A 24,151-nucleotide genomic window follows, 5' to 3' on the forward strand; every position below is an offset into this window, starting at 1 on the left:
AAGAGTATGGCAGACTCTGCATCACTATGACCTGTTAAGCCACGTTAGTGAAGTTATAATAGACCAGTAAAAGAAAACCACTGGCACTGAAGATTTTGCTTTAGGGCCATTTTCATATCCTGGTGCAGGAAGGAAGGGCCCTCTTTGAAACATGTAATAATAGCCCTTAACACAGCGCACACATTCATCTCAACCCTCCCCCTTATAATTCATCCAGACTTGTATCAGTCTTTATAGGAAAGAATATGAGGGCATTACTTCCGCATTATACTGAGTCCACACTACTGATTTAAAGTTCTTGCAATGTCATATTATAAACATTTGAAAGAAAAGAACTGTTTTCAGACATTGTACATGTGCATCTGGTCATCTTACCAGACTTCAGAGAGCTGAGGAGTAACCAAGGGCAACACCCCTGAAGTAAATAAAGGGATAACTGTGTTGTAAAAGAATATTTTAAGGTAGGTTTCACACACCAGCTGTTGCAGAATCTGAATATGTTACCAGAATGATCCCTGCATGTTCTGTCTAGGCTATTCTGCCATCTGTTAATAAGGTAAAAATGGTACAGCAGCTGGTAAAACACTGCTTTAAATGTGACAAACAGTACTTTGCTAATAGGTGTTTCAAGAGGGCAGGGGTTAAATTATGTGAGATTTTTTTAAGGGCCTGTGATAACTTTTAATATTTGTGTAAAATATACAATCATGGAATTTTTGTCTTACTTGGGGTCTCGTGGGCTGTTTGGACGGCTGTTGGTCTGGAGTCTGATTTCTGTTCCCCCTGACGGCCGCTCTGGTCCTGAACCTGGGCTTACCCGCCTGATGAAAAATAAACAAAAAATTTTAACAACGGACCAAAACAATTCTTTTTAAAATCCTATAAGATAAAAAATAATATGTAATATGTTAACTAATAGTGATAATAAGCCAGAATAACAAAAACAATCAGTGTTATATTGTCTCATCTTTCTACTTACAAATATCTGCACACAGGATGAACTGTGACAATTATATGCAACGTGAAAGTTTACACAGCAATGCATACAGTTCCCTCACTGTTGCATTTTTCACTTTTTCTCTCCTCCCACCTACACACACGATGCTAATTTACTTCTATCAGTTACCAAAAAGACTACATTTTTCATTCGTGATCACTAATTTAAGTATTAACTGCTCTGCTCAACTTCATTGAATTGTTTTTCATTGATTGTTTTTGTGTACAGTCAGGAAGTACTGCCATATTTAATTTTTTTTTAAATAACTCATGAATGATGTAAATGTTATTAGTTTTGCATGTACTTAGTCATCAGCCATAGAACTAGTTAAATGAAAATACATTTTTTGACTCAGTTACGGTGGTAGATGAATTATGACGGAATTACCAAAGTAATTACAATTAATCCTGAGGGAGGCATGAATCGCTGTACCAAAATTCTGGCTCGAAAGGAAAATTAAGAAGCTGACCAAAGGCAATACTGTATGTATTTTAAATACAAAAAATGTCATGCTAATTCATTCAAATCATCCATGAGTTACTTAATTCAAAACCAAGTTCGTAGACCAATTAACTGGAAACCAATCTCCATTGTGAAAAGCTAAAAAGGTAGGAAAAACAGTCTGAAATAAACCATGACTGAAACCACAATTCTAACTAGACCAGGAATATTTAGTATAATATAGTTTGCCCATAACATCAGTGTCTTAACTAGTCGAACTAATGTCTGTCCTAACTAACAGTAACAGTGTCTTAACTAATCTAATTCTTTACTTCTAAAATTCATCTTAATTTTCTATACATGCTGTGTGTACCTTGGTTCATCAGGGGAAGGTTCCTGTGTAAGGCCATTGGTCTGGGCGGGGCTGTGAGCAGGGCTGTTCTCTGGACTGACTTCTTCTTTAGCGCCATTTGTGGATGGGAGCTCCAGGCAGGCCCTGACACCCTCCCACTGCTGTGCAGCATTACGGATTGCTAGACGCCGCTTCTCCTTGATGAACAGAACACACAAACAAACATACACAGAACAAAGAAGGTTTCAAGTGTCAAATCTCCTGAGCAGGACAGAGCTAGCATGCTAATAGAACCTCTTTGTGTTTTCATTGGGTCACAGAAAATCATATCCTTCTTGCCTTCCTCATATATACATTTTACTGGAATACATTGTTACAGAAAGCATATACAATAAAGTACAATAAACTAAGACATTTTACTAAAGCAGATATAGCACTCAATTTATATTAGATTTGAAATTATATAGTGATTTCTTAGTCCAATTCATTTGCTTCCTTTGTCACACTACAGCATTATGGTTTAACAGTGTTTGCCTCTTACACCAGAAAAATGTGACATCCCACCCCGCAAGAGAGAAGATTTCTGCCTCTCTGTTCTATTTCAATTACTCTTTCTTGGCCAAGCTGGAGTTTCAATATGCTCAGCTAAGGAATGTGCCACTCCTTGAAGCAGGGATGAGTATCAGTTCATGGTAAGTCCTTGGCCTTTGTGAACCCTTGGCTGTGGCATTCACTATAAAATTTTCTCAACACCAGGGATTAAAGAGAGTTAGGTAACTGAGAGACAACGAGTTTCGGCATAGGGTCCATCTAACAGTTAAAGCAGCAGGAGCTTTGGCACACACACACAAACATATTTACCGCAAAACAGAGAGCAGAACATCTTAGATCATTTAAAGCTATAAAGTGTAATTTACAGACTACTTTACAAATACAGTACCCTTGTGAACTCTGTACAATACTCCAGATTCCATCTAAAAGAGTTTTTGTGTCATACAGATGAAAAGAGAATGCATTTAAAAAAATCCACGTCTATGAAGAATCCAAAAAGTGTACACTATTAATGAGCTTCATCAGTCCCAAGACACATAGGTCAGAAGAAATAAATAAACTCATAAATAAGAATCCTTATCATGACCTAAATATTTTAGAGCCTTCTCATTAAATATGTTTTAAAGGGCAGACTGATGTCTGATGAGCTGCTTTTTTTCTTTAAATACACACTTAAGCCTGAATCTGAATCTCATAATTATGGGTAATTCAGAAGATGAGTAAACTACAAATCAGATATCATCACCTATATGTGGCTTTTTTGAGAATGTTAAAAACCTTACTGCTTATTATTGTCCTTCTACATACTAACTATATAAAGGGTAATTTTGAGTTCATTTGCTTCTTAACAGATTGTTGTGTTGCTGTCGTCTACAACGTGCATTTGCATCCTGGCAGCTAAAGATAGCAAGAGTGAATCTTGTCAAACTGGTACCTTATGAATGGTCTGCTTGTGACTCTCCTTCTTCTTTTCCTCCTCTTTTCGAGCCTGTACACCTGCCATGCGCCGATCCTCGTCCTGAAAAAGATAGGCGGTGCAATCAGAGTGTCGCTCCATTCAAGAGTTCTGAATTATTCAAGAGAGCGGGGAACCACAAAAGACCCTGTCAGGACAACTGTTCTCTACACTAGAAATGGACCATTATGGAGGCTGGTGGATAGTCTCACACAAACCGGCTGCATCATGGGATTATCTGTCTGATTTTCAGTCTCAGATAAACTGAGCCCAGCTGTTGGGGAAAGCCAAAACTCCCAGAATGCAATGCAGCCAACACAATCTGAGTGTGCCAGCAAAGAGCAGGGGGATATTCAGCTGTCTATGGCGAGCTAGCAATGACGCAAAATGATGCTCGAGTCTGATAAAGACAGGCAAAATGCTGTCAGCTGGTAGAGACAGTTAAGAATCCAAACCCATATAACAATCCTTAAAACTAATTTTGTAACAAAAACAATATATAGTATAAAAATGAAAAAGCTGTTTTAACCTGATGAATAAGTTCTTGACTGCAAAGGATGCTATTTTTCAGGGTCAATACATTCTTTGTTTGTGCACTTGCCAGAACAATGAATGTTTGGACAGCTCTTGGTTATGAGGCTGTTAAGATTTTCTATAATGTTCCCAGTTAAAATTTGAATGTTAAACATATTCAAGTATTTTTCTGAAACATAATAGTTGACTATTAATGCTCTAGTCTAGTGGCTGTGTGTTAATTTGAACTTTATTCTCATTTTCCTTTTTCATTCGTAAATAACAGTCTACCCACCAGTCACCCAGGCATGGGCTTTCACAGCATAGAGGTAGTATGGTGCCCTGGAGGCATATATTCCAAATCAGTTATAATATGCTTAAAGAAATAGAAACCCCAATGTTAGACAAACATTTCTGTCATTAAGTCAATGCTGTGCATCTCCCTAAAGTAAACTCTGAAAATGTAACTGACTTGTATCAGGGATTGGCAGCTAAAGTGTGGTGGAGGTGCTTTTATTGGACCACGATAATCCTGAAATTTCCTAATCCTGAAACCGCTTAAAATTCAAGTAAAAACATTTTGAAATCTGAGTTACAAGGTTTGTTTTTTGGGGGTTTGGTTTTACTTCATATCAGCACTATGTTTTGAGGGCAAGGTGTGTGGTACTTACAGATTCCTTTAAAGTACAAGCTCAGACCTGGGTGCTCTCTGCCTGACAGCTTCTAAAAGCATGCTGACATTTCACGATAGCACATTTCTGGCAAACTGTATGACAAAAATGATTTCATGTTTTCTGAGAATAATCACTGTTTTGCTACATACACTGTGTGTAAAATATGTGTAAAAGTGTAGCTTAGAGTCATAACTTAGTCACTGAACCACTTTGCTTTTAGCATAAAACAGCATAATGAATGCCAGAAAATAGCACTATAAAGTTGTTCATACAACTTGGTGACACAGAGTGACAGTGAATGGGAAACTATGTGGGTTCAAAATAAATTTGAAGTGTGAAATCATAAAAACGTTTATTTCAAGAATGATTCACTCTCAAGAATCAACATGTACGCTGCCTTCAGGAACATCAGAGAGGGACAAAAAGTTTGGACCATTATCTTAACATGAATGTGTAATGAGAATATGGCATAGGTTTATTAAATATAAAGCACAGCAAAGTCATAAGCTGTGAAGGTTTAATCGCTTTAAGGCAGCTCTTTGCTTCTAAAAATATTTGTGAATATTTCTTCCCTTTTTTAATAAGCAAAATATAGCAAAACAAACACTGTAACACAGTGTTCTCTGATTGTAGCTGTGCAATTTGTTGTAAGGAGAAAAGAAAAATATCTGAAAAGACAACGAAATATCTTAGCAGTCACAGCTGAATATTTAACTGGTGGCTGGTGTCCTGTTTATCACTTTTAAACACACACAGTCAAACACGTCAGTCTTACTGTGATGCGCTTCATGTCCAGCTGTCTGAGATGAAGCACACAGCGCAGGACGGCCTGCTTGTACCATGTCTCCAGGGCTACAGGATTCCCATCCAGCGTGAGCTCAGAAAGGGAGCACGACTCTCCAAGGCAGGCTAGCTGGTCAAAACTAGAAACAAAGGATGAATGTTTTAAACACACTCATGAATTTCAGTGGGGGGTTTTTTCCAGTACAAAGACTGGCTACGCTAAATGCTTTACGGTCAGTGGCAAATACTGGGAAGTCATGCAAACACTTGAATTCCTGCACTCTGCCTGAGTGCCATTTAACTCAACTTAAGTTAGCCATATCCAAGTTTGATTCTCATATAGCAAAGAACTCTTATCAATTATAATTTGTTGTATTACACAATACAAGAAACATTGTAATGTACTGCTACTGATCAGCACCTTAGCTAAGAAGTTGGACAATCCTTACCCTATGTTTTATGTTCTGTGTTCGTGGAAATCAGATAGGCCCCTGTTCAATGTGGAATATGCTGCTATAAAGTGGCTGTAGCTGTATGTTTATATGCTTTTATACATCAATCTCTAATTTTCTGGTTCCCTCTCTGGTTCCCTCCCTTTTTTTAAATGCATGTGTAAAAAATGAAATTGTTATGGCTTTAGCTCTCACAAAATTTCACCAGTTTTTTTCCCCAGAGTCAGAACAACATTAGGCAAAAAAGCTTTCTAATACAAGCTACAGATGGACCTGAAATTGTACAGCTGGGAATTTAGGTACTCTTGGTCAATGGACTGCTCTCAAAGCTCTACTGTAATTTATTTGAAATTTGATCTATTTTTACTTTATTGCATTTAATTTGAATTTTTATGACAGCTGTGCATGTGTTTTTTACAATGTCCCCTGCCCTCAGGTCACTTTTGAAAAAAAATGACAATTTTAAATGAGACTTTGAGTAAATAAAATTTAAAAAATATATATAAAAATAAATTTTGCAGAATCTGAATCATCCACCAGACAATCTCACTGTCTTCGTTTTATTCCTGACACATTTTGTCTTGCTTCGTATTGACAGAATGGAGCCGGGCTAACACATGCCATGATAAGCTGGTAATTCAGCAGGCACTCTGGCAGCCTGACATTACTCAAGGGGCAATGAAGAGAGACAAATCTGCTACACTGTTGATATCACCCTATGGCAAAAGGAAACATGAAAAAGCAAAGTCACGCCATGCACGGCAGGGGAGATTCTATCGTTGCTAATTTATGATAATAACCTTGATGAATCATTTGCCTGGAACCACTCAAAGTCCTAGTACACTGTGCCTGTTCCTAGCCAGAGGTTTAACTGAATGCTAAACACCATGCTGGAGATACCAGGGGTCTTCCAATCTCAAACACATGCAGTAGCTTAGACCCTTTCTGTTACAGAATATCAATTCCTACCATAAAAATATAAAAGAGACATAAAATAATCGACATAATAAAGAGGTGCTTGAGTGCATCTAACACATTCTGCCTAATTGGTGTATTCATACTAAGGAATAATAATAACATTAATGATGAAGACCAGAACCTTTACAAAAACAGAACTTCTATTTCTTGCACCATCCACCAGTTTCTGATTGCTACTAATGGTCCAATAAAAAGTGAATATCAAAACTATGTTTGAGATGTGAGTACAGAGTGTGGTGTGAATGAAAATTGTAGCTTCAGGCTTTATCTATACTAGCACTACCCTAAAAACCCTGCACATATTCTTATTGGTAATTATTAGTTCTGCTTATTAGTTCTGCTTTGATCCTATTTTCATAGGGGGTCTTGTTTTTTGTTGTTGTTGTTGTTGTTTTTTAAAACAAAAGCAATATCAATTTAAGCTCAAATGAATATTTCAGTCTTAATATTATTTCATGAGAGATGTTTGATCCAAGATCCTGAACTGGGAAAACAGACTCCATCAAGGTGATGAGTGTGCTCTGTCTCTTTACCTAGCAACAGAGCACAGCTGTTCTCCTATCAGCACTAAAGAGTTCAAAAAGGTGCATACACGCTAACCAACCTTCTATACTGCCATTACATGAGTACATTAAAGACAATACATTAAAATACCCTATCATGAAGAATGATAAATGATACATATATGTTTCGCATAATCAAAATTTACTTTTATTTTTATTCACATATTATATCTGGAACTAGATGTCACTGTAAAATCAGAAGTTTAAGAATATAGATTTTGATTCCTTGCGACTATGTCATGATTCTCACAATGTGTGAAGCATGGAGACACAAGAACCGCAAAGCTGGTTTGGACTGTCAGCTCAGATCTATCAGAGCACAAGGTGACTATGGTCAAGGGAGCCAGTGAGCAATGTCCCACCCTGGATCCCACAGAAATTATCCTCCACTAGGCAAAAATAAAGCAAACAGCCTCATTTAGTGCCAAGATAATGCTGTGTTAAGTTTATTTTATGAGGTTTTTATTGCTGGGCTCAGAAATGAAGAATAAAAGAAAAAAGGAGGACAGATACTGGAAAAAAGTGTGTAAAGCTGTTTGACAGTTAGCACTAACACAAAAAAAATCATACCTCTCATTCATCCTACATGTCCTTACCTAGGTATATTTCCCATTAATTCATCCAACCTCCAAATCTTTCATCAATAATTATCTTCTCACAACCTGCTTCTTTGTTGCCCAAATAACTTTCAACATTCTCCCACCCATTTTCTCCCATTTCTTAGGTAACAGATTATTAAATACTAAAAATAAAGAACACACCGAGTATTTGTTATTTTCTAGGTTGCAGAAATTGCCCACTACAGCAAATCTGTGAGTGTGTCTGGCTGTGGGTGTGTATTCTCTGCCCAAAGCCATGGGAGGGGACGTGGCACTCTCCGGCCACCATCCCTATTTCTATCCTGCGGGGAGGAGGGAGTTAAGCGGTACAAGCTCTTACCTGGTGATGTTGTTGCAGCTGAGAAAGAGGCGCTGCAACAAGGGCAGATGGTCCACCTCAGTCTATAAAGAGAAAGAGGGAGAGGGAAGACAGAGAGATGGAGGGATGTGAAGATGAGAAGGTGCTCAGGAAGAGGGCACTGCATCGTCACTGTCGTCAAGGCTCTGTATCCCTCTCCATTCCCTCAGTCACCTTGCAGCTCTCAGCTCCAGCATGCAGCATCCCCATCCACCCTGCGCATGCACACACACATACACACACACATACAGCATGCTGCCTTGTCTGCACATGGAGAGGAGGGGCAACAGAGAGAGAGAGAGAGAGGAAGAGAGTGAGAAAACGATAGAATATGAGGAGGAAAGGGGGGGAGGGGAGGGGAGAGTGGAGAATGTGCTGCGCTAATGCAGAGATCCCCTGCTGCAGGAAGCTAACTTGAAATGCTCAGTGGAAAGCATAGTGATATAAAGCGAGCAGCTAACTAAGGTAGTGCACCTCATCATGCAATAGCTGGAGAAAATTCAGTGGAAACTGACAGGGATGTGGAGAGTTTTACCATCAGGCAGGCTCAGCATCAAAAATCGATGCAGAATTTACTGAGGGGGTGGGGGAAAAGCAGCAGCTGGGCAGCTGGCACGCTGAATTGGACACACAGGGACAAGTGCAATGTCATAATCACATAAACTACTTGGACGACAGCATGGGGTAAATCACATTCTCTAGTATCAAGGTCTGGGCTTTCTTTATGTGTGTCGCTGGACAATGTTGGATATACTGGAAGCAAAGAGGACACTCCCATCAGCAGTATGACTGGGCTGCGTCACTGTCCACCCACACTGCAGCCAACGCCTCACAAACCTCCTTCAGTTTCCTGCTAGGCTCTGTTCTATTAGGAGGTTAGACTGGTGTTCAGGTCATGCTAGCACCCCTGCAGAAGAACAGTGCAGGCAGGTTTCGTCATTTAGAAATCCACAAAATTCCCTCCCACACAAGCATATAGATATAACACAGTTATGCAACACTGCGTTATCAATTGCATATAAGGCCAACAAGCTGAGTACAGTATATTTATTACAGATAGAGTAGTAGGGTATACAACATCAGCAGTAGTGCTAGAGATACTGATAACTGTGAAAGATTTCTACAGAAAAACTAGGGAGGAGGTTTTTCCTGCTGACAATAGGCTGGGTTCACCTTAGATAGGTCATCAGTCTATCACATGACCAACACCAAAATCGCAAGGCCAATGCCAAAGATCACCTGGAGGAAGGTGGAGTACCCAGAGAAAATCCATACAGACACAGTGCTAACAATGGTAACCACTGCATCACTGTGCAGTTCCTCCCCTACAATTAAACACATCAAAACTCAGTTAAAAGAAACATTTAATGTTTACAACTTGGCTTTTTAAGCTAGTAACAACCTACACTTAATTTTTAAGTTCTGCATGAAATTTTAGCAAGATGTTTTAGCCTGTTTAACACATTAGTTTACATTAGTTTACACTATGCCTCCTTATCTAGACTTCTGCATCATGGAAAACCAAAAATATTGATTAGAAATATTTAAATAGTTAACTCAGCAATATGGCTTTTCCTCAATGTGGAAAGTTATTTTCTCCAATCATGTTATTTTTTCATGTGGACTTTTCTAATGTGCATGAAATAGTGGTGAGACAAGGAGTTAGTAAACACTAAATCAGGGTCCTAAACTCAAAATTCTAATTGGTGCATAACGTGGGTTCTGTGCGGTATATGTAATGAAACAATCTACTAAAACAACATCTAACAACACAGGGCTATGTTGTGTGATCTTTTTGGTCAAAGGAGATAATTCAATAGAACTGAGATAGATAGATAGATAGATAGATAGATAGATAGATAGATAGATAGATAGATAGATAGATAGATAGATAGATAGATAGATAGATAGATAGATAGATAGATAGATAGATAGACAAATGCAAGTCATGCTATGCAGTGCTAGCCAGTACTCGACCATCAACCACATTTACAGTCTCTGTCTATGCCTGCTTTTGTATGGATGCTAGTGAAGCAGCAGCCACTCCTGGCTGTCTGAAACTAAATATAGCAGCCCTGTCTCAGACAGAATGATGTCATCACTGAGCTGATGAGCTGCATAACAATCGCCCACCAATGTGGTCCTTTTTTAGAAAACCTGACTGATCAGAACCAATCAGCTGACAGGATCTCTGATGAGGCTGGGTAGAGCGGTGTGTGTGTGTGTGTGTGTGTGTTCTTGTTTGCCTGTATGCCTGCGGGTGTGTATTTATGTATCTGTGTGCCCGTGCCTTCACCTCTTTATCCCAGCTCCACCCTCTCCTTACTGACAGCTTGCGTGTCTTCATTTTTCACACTCATACTCAGCTCTGGCTGAGGCATTATTCAATAAACACAGAAAAACCTCTCATCACCGCTGTCTCGTCTGCATGCAACACCAACACATCACAAAAGAGCATGAAAGCTGCTCATGTAAACACAAGTACATGTGGCTGCTGGGGGGGTTTCTAAGACCGTAAGCTGGTGGGTTTTGTGGATGTTCCTTCAATAGCACAGGCTTGAGATGTGATTTCATCTGGTTTATGCGACTGTACATTAGAACTGCAGATGCTGTGACATTGGGAACACTCCTGTGTTGTTCTTGCATGACCTTTGAGACACTTCACATGTCAGCCAAAACATTTTGTGGTACTCACTTGGATTTTAAGTTGTAGAAGTTAAGAGTTTCTCCCTGTAACAACAGTTGAACATAACACACAGTTTCCATGTTCCCAGGTCATACTGGAAAAACTTAGACATTACTAAGTTGCTGTTACTGTTTACTGACCTGTTTTGGGAAACACTTCAAGCTATTTACTCAGGAACATCCAAAAATCCTCCTTCCCATAAACCGTGTCAATATATAAAAGGTAAAACTCACCTACTGTAACACACACACACACACACACACACACAATATTGAGTTAATTATTCTACATTATCTATTATTCTAACTACCAAAGCGCATTAAGGAGTTTCTACATTTTTCTATGTTTTGATGATGGTATAGTCTTTTGGCTCACAGACAAACCCTTCTGTTAATGCATAAAGTCAGTCTGCCAGTGCCATGACTTTTTCTCTTAGACTGCTTTATCACTGCTCAAGCTGACTGTGCTTTTCTTTCAAACAAATCATCATTCCCACTGCCAAAAATATAAAATGGATCCCTTAGTGACACGCAGTGAATTTCATAATGGAAAGGAACACCTAAGAGGAAGTATGGATGACTGGGTGCAAAGTAATCAAGTTTAAGAGTTGCTTTCAAAGAAAGACAGTGACAGTGTTTTTTCAGGTTAAGAATTTCACTTTTTATCTGCTTTCCCTTTCATGACAGAGAGAAAACCTGAGCACCTGGAACGTGGTTATTTAGTTTGTGCAAGGTATAAGCACTTGGCAGCAAGCAGCAATAATGACAGAGACCGAAACTGCTGAGGGGTAGCATTTTTCCTCTCCTGTGTATCAAATAAAATACAACATCTGATAATTAGGACTGGAAGTGTTTTGTGATCAGAAATTGCAGGCAGACGACAGGATGAGTGACGGGAAGGGCTTTCAGCTGATTCAAAATGTTGAATTCCCTTTTTATTTTCTATCCTAAAAAGCAGGAAAGGGCTTAGGGGATTTGCATACAAATGAAGGGGCCTGTTTTGGCATGTACTGTTGTGTTTATCAGATTAAAACTATAGAAACCAAAGGGAGTAAGTTTCCGTGTTTAGAATATCCAGTTTCTCTTTCAGCGTGCCAGAAAGTCGGTGGGAGGTTGTCGGTAATGAGCTATGTCTCCCTAGGTAACACCAACAGTGATATACTTCACCACCACTTTCTCACAAAGATTCCATTAATGCTATTTTTATTTTTGTTATTTTGTGACTGTAAAAACTGATATGTTGTTTCATAGCAAAGGTAACAGTAACCATCCAAGGGACCTGGTCCACAAGTGGTAATTTGAACATGAAAGATAAAGTACAATTGCTATTGCTTTCATCTTCAGAGGCACATTTTCTGAACAGTAATAAGAAAAAAATTAATTGGTAGCTGCAGGAACTTCAAAGAACCACAGGGTAGCTGTAGTGTTGGGATATAGCTGTGTGCTGCATCACACTAGGGTCTGCAAGTCGGATATAGCTAAGTTAAATCAATGCACAATGTAAGATCTCAGCGTGCAAACATTTTTGTATTTGTACTTTCAAACTGATGGAAATAAGGGAACTGAAGAAGGGAACAGAAAGAAAAGCCAAAAAGCAGGAAGTGTTTTTTTTTGTTTGTTTTTTGTTTTTTAATATGAAATGGTAAATGGTAAATGGCCTGTATTTGTATAGCGCTTTGCCTAAGTCCCTAAGGACCCCAAAGCGCTTTACACGTTCAGTCATCCACCCATTCACACACACATTCACACACTGAAGGAAAAGGGCAGTACGCATGCAAACACTTACACACAAAGATCTATAATTAGTTGGAAAAGAGTACCCTCACCACAACAGAGATGCAGTTCTGCTGTAGGTTCAGTTCAGTCAAAGAGTCAAGACCCTGCAAGTTTTCCACTTTGGAGATGTTGTTTCCTGCTAGGTTCAACACTCTTAATTCACTCAGATGAGATACATTTTCTATCCTGCAGATCTAAAGGAAAGCACAGTGAGACAAAATTAGTTCAAAACAAAACTAAAATGCATGTAAAAGAGCAATCATATCATATATTACCCAATTCTATATGCAGTGAGGAACAGAGCACAGGTTGGATTAGCAGAGTATAACATACTTGAATTGTACATTTGAATTTCTTTCTCTAAAATGACACTCCATAATGCTGTCTGGGTAACCAAATCATGAAAACAAAAGAAATAACTAAGAGTCAGTCAGCGGTGGAATCTTACCCCACCTTCTCCATCACACTGCTTGGAGAAAATAATTTACAAACCTCAGAGTCAGAGTGACATTTTTAATACTTCACACGAATCCCCAGTGGCTGTTATCAAGATGGTGATGTATTTGCCTATTCCTACTGTGCACACTATAAACATTTATAAAAGGCGGACAATGCTTTATGAGTTGATGATTCTGTGAAAACGCAAAATCCAAACATAATTGCTGTTTAAATGGTAAACAGGACAAATGGATTGAAAATCTATATTGAACATGAGACTAAAAAGTTCTTGTCTTTGTAGGATATCTTTTCAGATGGTCTGAAATATCAGTGTTTATAAATGTAAAAGCTAAAGAGACATTTTTTTTAGTTTTTTTCAAAAACACTGCAGTATGATCTTAGCACCACAGCATACATTGCATCTGATTTATATCTTGTTTTGGGAGCTTAGATAGGCGTTCATTAAAATAGAAATAAATAGATTATGAATTTTGGCCCGAAATAAAGTCTGCATTGTGGAAGTGAAAATTAAACAATCGAGCCACCCTGACCAATGTTGCTGAGAATCATTAAACAAAGGGGCAAGTGTAGACTTTTTACCTATATCTCACTTTGGGAACTGATAAAACTAACTGTTCTGTAACACGTATTTTAAAATCAAAGGACATAACCTTTACAAGGGACAGACACATGGATATGAATTCATAAACTCTGTATCTCTGTACACACTGAAATAGATTTTGGATAGCCCCATTCTAAAATATATGAGAATCTTGAGTTACAGACCATGAATTTGGTGATTTCCAGTGAAGAAGGTCAGGACCCAGAATTTGGCAAGAGGCTTCTGTCTCACAGGTAAAAGCCTGTTCTTCTAACATACTTGGTATGTTTATTTCAAATGACATAGGAAAAATAAGTATGTGTCACAAGTATCGTTGGTCACGGATATTCTTGTGGGGAAATCCTGTCTTAACTTCACCTCATCCCAGAGTGATGTGCCAACCAAACATGGCAGACAGAGTCAAACTTAATCAACATCATCATTTGTAGGAGTGAGAGTTCTACATGACTTTAGCCAACTTCTCTAAGAGAGTGATATTTTTTGTTTTTCAATTCAGTGACCCCACAGGGCATTCTCAGCTATTTCTTGAGAACATTTAAGTCAAACTGTTGAAGTGGAAAACATCACAGCCTAAGTAAAGAACTGGTTATTCAACAATCTCAGGTCACATTGTAACCCCAAGACTTGGTCACTGAGACTGAGTGGGTTGAAGGCCGACTCCCAGAGAGAATATCTCATTCTGAATAGCTCCAGCAAACTGGAAAAGAAACCTCTCGCTGGTACAGCAATAAATGGGTAAAATGGCTGAGTTTTAGATGTTTGTGATCTTCCCAGCTCAAGGATCGGGGGAAGAAAGGATAACAGTGATGCAAAGCTTGTGGTCAAAAGAGGGAAAAAAGACAAGCAGCTGGTGTTCTATGGCCAAAAGTCACTAAACAACAACTATAATTCATCCACTTCATAATCTTGAATTATCATTATGCAGCAATTCAAAATACATTTGGGTGGTCAGATCTCTTGTGAGTTTGGAAAATGTGTTAAAAATATGACTGAACAGTTATTGAGCTGCACAAAACAGAAGGTTTTAAGTTCAGTGTTTGAAAGACAAACTGGCCCTGTGAGAATGATAGATTTATCATCTGCTTCACAATAGGTGTCTGCCAGAGTACGAGCCTAAATATAATGTGCTTGCATTACAAGTAAGAGCAAAAGAGCTAAAGAAGTTTCATTGTTAATTCAACTGTAAGATTATAAAAACTGCTAAAACGAACTATATAGATGTAGTTAGGAAGCACAAGTCAACACTGTTGAGGCAACAGAGAAATCTTTGTCAGGAAAAATAACTTAAAACTAACAATCATTGAATAGCAATTGTAATGCTTGCTCATGTAAAGAGCAACCGACCTCAGAAAGAGAGCAAGCCTTACCAGAGCTCTGGAGTAGCTCTCTGAGGAGGGGTGTAGGCGGCATTCTGGCAAAACACTAATTTGACCAAGGGAAGCCTTTCTATGTTGTCTTCCTTTTCCATTAGCTGTTAAAATTCTCATTTGACATAATTTTACTTCTCGGGCTTTTAATATCATTAAGCAGGCGCTATTCTCAAGGAACAAAACAGTATAATAATAGATAATAATAGATTGAGACATACATTAATTTAGGAACACTATAATCTGCAAGAGCTAAAAACATTACCCAGTGCTGAAAACATAAAAAAAACAGTTGCATCTGTTCGATAAATTATGCGATGGCCACTGAGGAAATTAATGTGGGAGTAGGTATTAGACAACAGCTTGTGGGTTCTGATGGTTTTCAGTGCTTTCTTCTCTTAGAGTGCTGTGAACTATGTGAAATGCTGAAGTTAAGTGCCCAAAACAACGAGCCAGATTTCTGGCTTTAAAAACAAACCTCAGTATCAAAGCGAATTAACTGCTCCTAATACATGGTTTAGAACATGGAAGAGTCAATCAGCTCGTACTGAACTTTGAAGCCTACAACCATGATCAGCCTTTACACCACTGGCAACTAAATTAACACTGCTTAATATACATGTCCTGTAGGAGGGATGACGGTAAAGGAACAGCACCTGATTGTCATGCAAATCCAACATATTCAGTTTAGACAAGCTGTCCAGGCAGCAGATTTCATGAATTCTGCAAAGTATAAGGAAAAATGTGACACATAATGGGAAAACACAACATGAAACAGAATTTGTCTGTAGTGTGGCAACAGTTACGTAACACGTATTATGTTAATTCTGGCTCAATGAAAAACCAACAAGAAAAATTTAAAAGGGTTGCAGTTTTGGAGGGAACAGCAGCAGTACAGATAATATCCAGTAATATATTGCTCAGAGCTCTCCATATGGATGGAGATCATATAACACTGAACAATAATTTGCTGTGGTCTTTTGAAAATGGCAACAAATAAAGTAGAGGCATTTCTTACTGTTCAGTTACTATGACCTCAGATACTGATTTGCAAAGACAAATGTCATGTTTGAAAGAAAGTGGAAGAAATGCCAGAGTTCACCTGTAAGATCTTTATGTCAAAAAGATGTGACTTTGACCCAGAACATGCTGACCTTTTGAAACAAAAATGTCACTAGGATGATTGCTTTTCAAATGAAACTGGGTTTAATCATTTCTGATGCTGACCATGTAGCCGTACCTAGTTAATTCAAATGTATTAAATGCTAAATGTAAACAACATTTTCATTTCATGGCAGCACTGCTGAACCCCTTTTAACTATTAATAAATGCTGCAACTTTGATTGCATATTGAGCATATTATTAGAGATGTTTAACTAAAGAACAATAAAGCTACTCAACTGGTTATCTTGCACTAGCACAACTGAACTGCACATTGCCAAAGTCAATTAAGGTTTTATCATACTAAAATAAGCTTCATAATTCTATAATTGTACTATCTGTGCTGTCTTTGTTTGTTTACACTTCCTATCATGGCAACTAACCTGTTCTTCCCCAGTATGAGGATCCTGAGAGACCTCAGAACTTCAATGCCGGTCATGTCACTGATGTGATTGTCATGCAAATTCAGTAAAACCAGCTGCTGCAAATGTGACAAATGTTGGATCTTTGTAATTAGATTGTGCTGAAGGTTGAGAAACTGCAGTTCTTTTACAAAGTCCAACTGTGGGCATTCCTCCAGAGATTGTCTAAAGTATTGGGAAAAAAACATATTACATGATTTAGACTTTAAATAAAATCTATAGATTTTTGTGACAGAATTGATGAAACAAATATTGTCAGCTCAGGTTAATGATTCAAATAACTAGATCAGTTTTTCAATATACATTTTAACTGACTGATTTCTGCTCAGTCTGTGAGTGGAATATTTAGTCAGAATGACTCCCATTTTATCTGGAGACTCTGGTTAGTTATTTAAAGAGACTCTGCTGCTCCCTTGTGGCAATCTTAAGCATTTGCCATTTTAGTTAGTCTCATGGTTCCTACAGCAAATAATGACTGTGAAGGTCAGACTGAGTTAATAAAATTCAGTGGCATAAGCATGTCATAAGAATATGAATGCCTTTGCAGGTAAAAGATTGAAAGAACAGCTGACACTTATGACATGTTAAAGATAGTTCCAGCTTACAGTGACTTTAAGCTAGACAACAATGTACTACAACTCTGTACTACAACACATACACTTTACAGACAATATAGAATACAGAGGCAGATAAAGGGTACCTTTCCAAGTCAATTCGTTGAAAACTGGATGTGAAAGGCAATTGAGTGGAGAGAAAACCAGGCACAGCACTGTAATTACATCCAGGAAAATCACCTGAAATAGATATCACAAACTGAAATCAGGGTACACTCAAAAGCAAAGTGCACAACATAAAAAATGTCTACAAAACTGTGCATGCAAAGGTTACCTTAATTCCATCATTTTTTAATTGAATAGTACCTGCGGGTTTTGCATTTTTTAAGGCATTCTGGCCAAAAGTTTCCCCCGTACACTGGGTTTGTCTCCTTGCTTTGTGTCTTGCTTTGTATGCAGCATCTGAAACAGCAGCTCCACTGAGCAGCACTTTTTGACTATATGTACATTTGTCACTTGCAAATAGTTCCTGGACAGCTCTTTTCTGGATGCCTCCATGTAAACTGTTTTCTACAAAAGATAAAATATAGTAAATAAGTGCAAAGAAAACATTTTTACACAGCAGTTGCATGTCAGTGGTTCTAAAACTGTGGAGCAGGCCCCACTGATTAGACTTTAAGCCACTGCAAGTGGGCTGTGGACAACCAGAGAAATGTGTGATGTAAACTTTGGTTAAATTAATATGACCCTGAAGGGAAAATGCACAAAACAGATTTTGCTGACACTATTATGTTGACCTTTATTTCTCTATAATCCAAAATAGATACTTATTATTGTTGATGATTTATTTTAAAACTGTAGGATGCGAGATGACCTTTATAGTCTTCTGAAGCAGGGCATCTCCGGAGAAAGTTTGAGAACCACAGCCATGCCCAGTAATTAATATATGCTAATATGCTGCTGAATCACACAAAATCCTCTTGGGTGGTGAGTGCTTGAATGAGTTAAGTGGGTCAAACCTACCTAGGTCAGAGTGGTTAAATGTTTCTTTTACATGATCTTGAGAGTCACTCTGAAAAAAGATAAAAAAGACCAACCTCTAAACGCCTTGAAAACTACGCTACATAGCCATTACTATTCCAGTGTGCTCTTTGAATGACTCACCATCGCTTGTGCTCTCGCTGGCACGAGAGATTTCTCAGTCGTGAGGTGCAACTTGCAGCTGTTGATCTACAGAAATATTGAACAGTGTTTATTTAATAAGACACAGGCAAATATGCTCAGACATAACCGTGTATCGACACTTTAAGTAGTGTTTGGAAAGCGTCCGTAAAAGTATTAAAAACGGTATTTACCATAGGGGTGAGAAACATCCATTTTTCGCCTGTGTTCTGTTTATGAGAGCGGATGATTTTACCCTCGGCTAAATCCTGCTCCATCTAGCTAACGTTTACTAAAGATGCCAGTTAAAGCACACCTGGCAAAACAAAACAAAACAAAAACTCGTATTTATGAATAATTAAAATAAATATGTGAATTCAACTGCTACAGCCAAGTTATAGCCTAGATTTGTTTCTCGTACAGAATAGCTCTTCACCTCTGCAGCTACAAACTTCCCCGAGGGCAACACTGTTACCACGGCAACGACGGGCGTTGCTTGGTTACACTCACTTCCGGTGTCGCTAATAAGCACTGTGCAAGGAAATGAGAACACGTTTCCCGCTTCGGTGGTGTTTAATTAAGTCAACGTGGGTTTTTCTAAGTTATAAGACGTAATCATCGGGAGTTTACGTGGGTCTCCTTACCCTTTTTCAAAAACTGATCCTGACCATTTCTTTTTTAATATTATTGCTAGTAAGTCAAGATACATAGCCTATAGAAAACATTTACTCTAATGTGCTCTGTTGTCAGAGTGCATCCTGCCTGATTGATGCTTTTGTGTCTTGTGTTTTTGTTGAGAAATAACCTGCTGAAATATGTGCATGACAAGGAAAATCAATTCATATTACTTTATCAACTCCTGGTTTTTAACAGCTCATATCTGTTTCAGGAAGAATTCTGCCCTCTTTCAAGTCTTTCCACATATTTAAAACATGTCATTCCTAAGTCTGGGAAGAATTTTAGGAATAAATATGATGTAGACTATATTGGAAAAATCTATAGGAACACAATTAAGGGCAGGCAAAATTACCTAGAATTATCTAGGAAAGTAGTAACATCTAACAACTTACTTGCTATTTAGACTTTGAGGGAAAACTTCCTAATGGCAGACCTTCTCCTTGTCCCTTCTAACTCCTTCTTGGCTATTATTCTGCTTTCATGCACATAGCATCACAGCAGAAGCTGTGCTGCTTCTGAATTTGTTCGCAATACATTTTTTAATCAAAATATGTGGCAGGAATAATCACAGTTTGCCACAAAAAGTTCAGCAGTGTTAATGTATTCATATTTTTGCCTTAAAAAAAAAAAGCCCAGTTGCTGAAGAAAAAAGACCCAGCCATCATTTATTGTTACATAAGTGTTTTTGTTATTCTCCTGTTTAAACATATGTTTAAAATGTTGCCAAATCATTAAACATACAAATTATAAATACAGTTTTTAACTTAAAATCATATATCCTGATCTAGATACTTACAGTTGGTAAAATCCCTTAAAAATAGCAAACAATGGATTCCATATCAAATTGTCATTTTTGAAAGAATACATAATATATATAAAGAACCAAGACTCTGTAAGTGCTGGCCACATCAGTTCAGTTTAGCTGACTGTGGACTCTCTAAAAAACTGTTAAAACCTTTTCTATTTAATCATTCCTTCTTTCAACATTCTTTTATAATTTCAGTTGTACAGTGCTTTGCCTGTGAAAAGCAATATATAAATAAACTTTACTTACTTACTAAGTAATCAAAATACAATCAAGTACTGTAACTATAACCTGGTCTCACATCTTGGAAATCTAATTCAGGCTAATTATGTTTACTTTTTTTGTATTTGGGTTATATAATCGTGATTACATGTAATCCATTACTACCCACCCCTGTGCTTAATTTGTTTATCTGTTAATAGAATATATTGTTGCCTTGTCAGCTATTATTTCATACCATGTTTACATCAAGGATATATCACAAGTTAATTTGTTTTTGGTCAAATTATCATGAAACAGTGGAACTGGTGTACTGAAAGTAGTATCCCAAAGCAGCAGCACTGGCTCTCTAAGCTGCTGTAATTAGTCTTTGACTGTGTAAGCTGCATCTGACAAAGTACGTACATAACAGAGAGTGGGCAGTACGAGGGTCACTTGGGGCTATCTGTGTTTACAGAGTATTGAGTCTTGTTTGCATTTTACATCACACTGAAGATCATTCTCAGTTAAACAGGTCAGGGATAGCATTCAGCCAATCAAATATCCCCTCTCAGAAGACACCTATCTCAAAGTTAATGCAGAAGAAAAAAGCACTGCTTTGACATAGAGGTAGACCAAGCAAAGACTATTAACCTTTGCCCTGGTCAGTCACACCGACTTTTGAGACTGAGGTAGAGTCAGTGTTTTCAAGCCAGCCAACCAACAGAAGAAAGTTAGATAGGTCGAAAGAATATGAGCAGCAGTATCTTCAACATATCCTAATTGTGGTGTAATGTGTAATATGTAACACAACTAAACAACATTTGCATATAAAACACATTAACTGTGTATTGTATGCACTTCTCCCATCAAATTTCTGAATACAATTAAACCAAAGCATTTCAAAACCCTGCAATTACTTCTACCTGCACCTGTGAAAATATTGAGTATTTTTTTCACTACTTTATTGCACTCCATATAATTGATGTAGTGCTCACAAAAAAAAAAATTAAACGCACAAAAACACTTGTAGCAGACCTTCTGCACTGTTTTTCTCTGTAAGTATAAGAAAAGGCACAGGTGCAACACATAACACTAATTATGTTCTATTTAGCTGTGTCAGTAAGTCATAGCAGTGAGTCAACAGCAATTTTGGAATTTCTCAGAATGCTGATTCATCCACAGCATTAGCTTCCTGTACCCTCTTAACATTTTATCTGTGCAGCTACCTGAATTAGAATGACAGTTAGTTAGTTAAAAGTCTGTGGTTTATGTAACACAGGCCTAATAGATCTAAACTAGTTTATAGACATAGCCATAGTTTATATGGCTGCCACAGAATGTACACGACATGTATGAGTACTAAGCTGAAAACACAAAAACAAAGCAAAGTGAACAGAATTAAAAACACAAATTGCTATACTAAGTTGATGACTGTAGAATAAGAATAAGAAAATACACTGGCCCTATTCCCAAATTGCTTTTTCAGTGTCTACTTAACCATTGTCAGGTAGAGATGGAAAAATACTATTTCAAATTTATTATTATTGATCGGTGTATTTTTGGAGAGCATATGTACAGTTTTTTTCTCTTAAATACAATGAACTAGATGACCTTGTGGTGCTCAAAGGCCAAAAAAATAATTCTGAAAAACTCATCCACGGTGTTTCTTTCCAGAAATCACCCACTTGTTCACAGAAAATGATGCAGAACCCTTGCTGATAATCCAGTGAATGCTTCAGTTGTTTCATCATGTTACAGCCTTATTCCAAAATGGATTCAATTCATTTTACCTCAATATTCTATTCTCAATACCCCAAAATGACAATGCAAAGAAAGTTTGCTTGAAATTCTTGCAAATGCTTTAAAAATAAAAAACAAAACATTAACATACAGTACATAAGTATTCACAGTGTTTGCCATGACACAAATAAATAGAGGTCACATACATCCTATTTCCACATTTTGTCAGGTTTTTCTACAACTTGACTGGACTCCATCTGTGGGACACTGAGTTGACTGGACATGAAATTGGACATAGAACACACCTGTCTATGTAAGGTCTCATACTCGACAATCCCTGTCAAAGCAAGGAAGGGTACAGAAAAATTCCTGTGGCACTGAAGAACCCAATAAGCACAGAGGCCTCCATCCTCCATCATCTAATGGAAGAAGTTTGGAACCACTACGTCTCTTCCAGGCTTGTATTGTAGAGAGGACTCAATAAAAAACACACCCTGTGTGGAGTTTACCAGAAGGCATCTGAAGGACTCGACTCACAGACCATATGAAACAGAATCTTGTGGTCTGAGACAAAGAATGAACACCTTAGCCTGAATACCAAGTGTCATGTCTGGAGGAAACCAGGCACCTCTCATCACCTGGCCAAAATCATCCCTGTAGTGAAGCATGGTGGTGGCAGCATCATGCTGTGGGGATGTTTTTTGGCAGCAAGAAGTGGGAGGGTTGAGTCAGGGTAGAGGGAAAGATGGATGGAGCAATGTACATGTTTGATGATAACCTGCTCCAGAATACCCCCAACCTCGGACTGGGGCTAAGGTTCATCTCCCAACAAGACAACAAGCCTAAGCACACAGCTAAGATAATAAAGGAGAGGCTTCAAGACCACTCTGTGAATGTCCTGTCAGAACCAGAACCCAGACTTGAACCTGATTGAACATCTCTGGAGAGATCTGAAAATGGCTGTGCAATGCTGTTCCCCATCCAGCCACATGGAGTTTGAGAGGTTCTGCCCCAAAATAGGTGTGCATTCTTGCATATAAAGCGTGTTGCATCATATGCAATAATTGTTGCCTGAGGTGCTTCAACAAAGTACAGAGCAAAGTCGGAATACATGTTATATTTTTGTTTTATTCTTGTAATATCATAAACAGAGGGTATTTTGCACCTTGTCTTTATCCATAGATTTACCAGTCTTTTCACTCTAAGGACGATTTAATCCAGGGGGTTGTTAGTCAGCAGCCTTGCCAAAACAACAATTGTCATAAAATAGATTATGATGTATTTTCAGCCCTTTTTACTCTGGCAGTAATAAGCTGTTGCTAAGTGAAGACAAGTCCAGATTCATCAAAAGGGACATCCCACACACTGCCTGTCATTGTCTATTCATGAAGCATAGGCTGACACATATGATGGGAGGTGATGATCAACAGTTTGAGTGGCAGGCCATATTGACAAAGTACTATTTAAATTTAGCTCTATATTGACAGATATTTGGTGCTCTAATTCAGATTGTGTAGATGTTTCCTGGACAGAAAACAGACACAGCACCAAATTTTTGTTTTGCAAATTTCTGCCATTACATATTTTGTTAATACATCAAAAGTTTAAATTGGCCAAAAAACAACTACAAAAGATTATAATTATAGTTAACAAAGATCAAAAAGGTAGATACATCCACACATAAAAATGAGATGAGTATAGCTTGCCCTCAAACATTTGAAATGTGAACCTGAAAATATCACATTCTGTATAAATCTGCCATACAATACAGCAAAAGGGACATATATTGTTGGTTGCCAGAGAAACGTATACCCTCGGGGGTTGTGTTTTTTCATCATGAAACAACAAATAATCAAAATATAGTGTAATTGTACCAGCAGTGCTGATTTGTTGGCAAAAGCACAGCATGGCCTTTGCCTTGACTGACAGATGAAATCTAGATGTAAAAACATCATTTCTAAACATTCAAAAGGAAAAAAAGAAAGAAGTGTGTGTATGCCTGCATTTTTCATGCTGTGGGGATATAAAGCAGATCCCCCTTAGTCATATTGAAGCGATCTGCCTCCCTGCTAGGGACAAAAAGCAACCCCCATGTACGTGTACATGGTTACAGTGTAGGGCGAACACTTGGGTTAAAGAGAGAGAGTCAGAAAAAAAGAGAGAAAGAGTGCAAGGGGGTGACTGAGTTCACTCCAGTCTTTCTTGTTATTCAAATCGGTTAGCAAACATTTTTGGTTTACCCTTAATAGCTGAAACGATTTATGTCACATCACAGTTTGTGTGAAATTAAATGAACTTGACAATGAGGGGTTAATCATTTTAAA

General features: G+C 38.0%; 1 protein-coding gene across 5 annotated transcripts in view; it reads right to left on the reverse strand.

Annotated features, from left to right (window-relative positions):
• lrrc49 (leucine rich repeat containing 49) overlaps positions 1-18,881 on the reverse strand; it is a 32,565-nt gene extending 13,684 nt beyond the window's left edge. The window contains exons 1-15 of one of the 5 annotated variants that reach the window (XM_019360645.2): positions 18,840-18,858; positions 18,598-18,719; positions 18,407-18,472; positions 18,266-18,314; positions 17,609-17,812; positions 17,389-17,482; positions 16,650-16,853; positions 15,762-15,828; positions 12,729-12,872; positions 8,392-8,481; positions 8,200-8,261; positions 5,260-5,407; positions 3,277-3,360; positions 1,812-1,987; positions 726-821 (exon numbers count right to left, since the gene is read on the reverse strand). In XM_019360645.2, coding sequence (XP_019216190.1) covers positions 726-821; positions 1,812-1,987; positions 3,277-3,360; positions 5,260-5,407; positions 8,200-8,261; positions 8,392-8,481; positions 12,729-12,872; positions 15,762-15,828; positions 16,650-16,853; positions 17,389-17,482; positions 17,609-17,812; positions 18,266-18,314; positions 18,407-18,472; positions 18,598-18,681 — 1,568 coding nt within the window. In that variant the 5' untranslated portion in view covers positions 18,682-18,719; positions 18,840-18,858. Of the gene's footprint in view, positions 1-725; positions 822-1,811; positions 1,988-3,276; positions 3,361-5,259; positions 5,408-8,199; positions 8,262-8,391; positions 8,482-8,752; positions 8,772-12,728; positions 12,873-15,761; positions 15,829-16,649; positions 16,854-17,388; positions 17,483-17,608; positions 17,813-18,265; positions 18,315-18,406; positions 18,473-18,597 lie in introns of those variants that run through there. The other 4 variants (XM_019360642.2, XM_019360641.2, XM_019360648.2 and 1 more) reach the window with 4 other exon arrangements.
• Positions 18,882-24,151: the final 5,270 nt, after the last annotated feature.

This window comes from Oreochromis niloticus, linkage group LG1 (assembly GCF_001858045.2).
Source record: "Oreochromis niloticus isolate F11D_XX linkage group LG1, O_niloticus_UMD_NMBU, whole genome shotgun sequence".
NCBI classification, from domain to species: Eukaryota; Metazoa; Chordata; class Actinopteri; order Cichliformes; family Cichlidae; genus Oreochromis; species Oreochromis niloticus.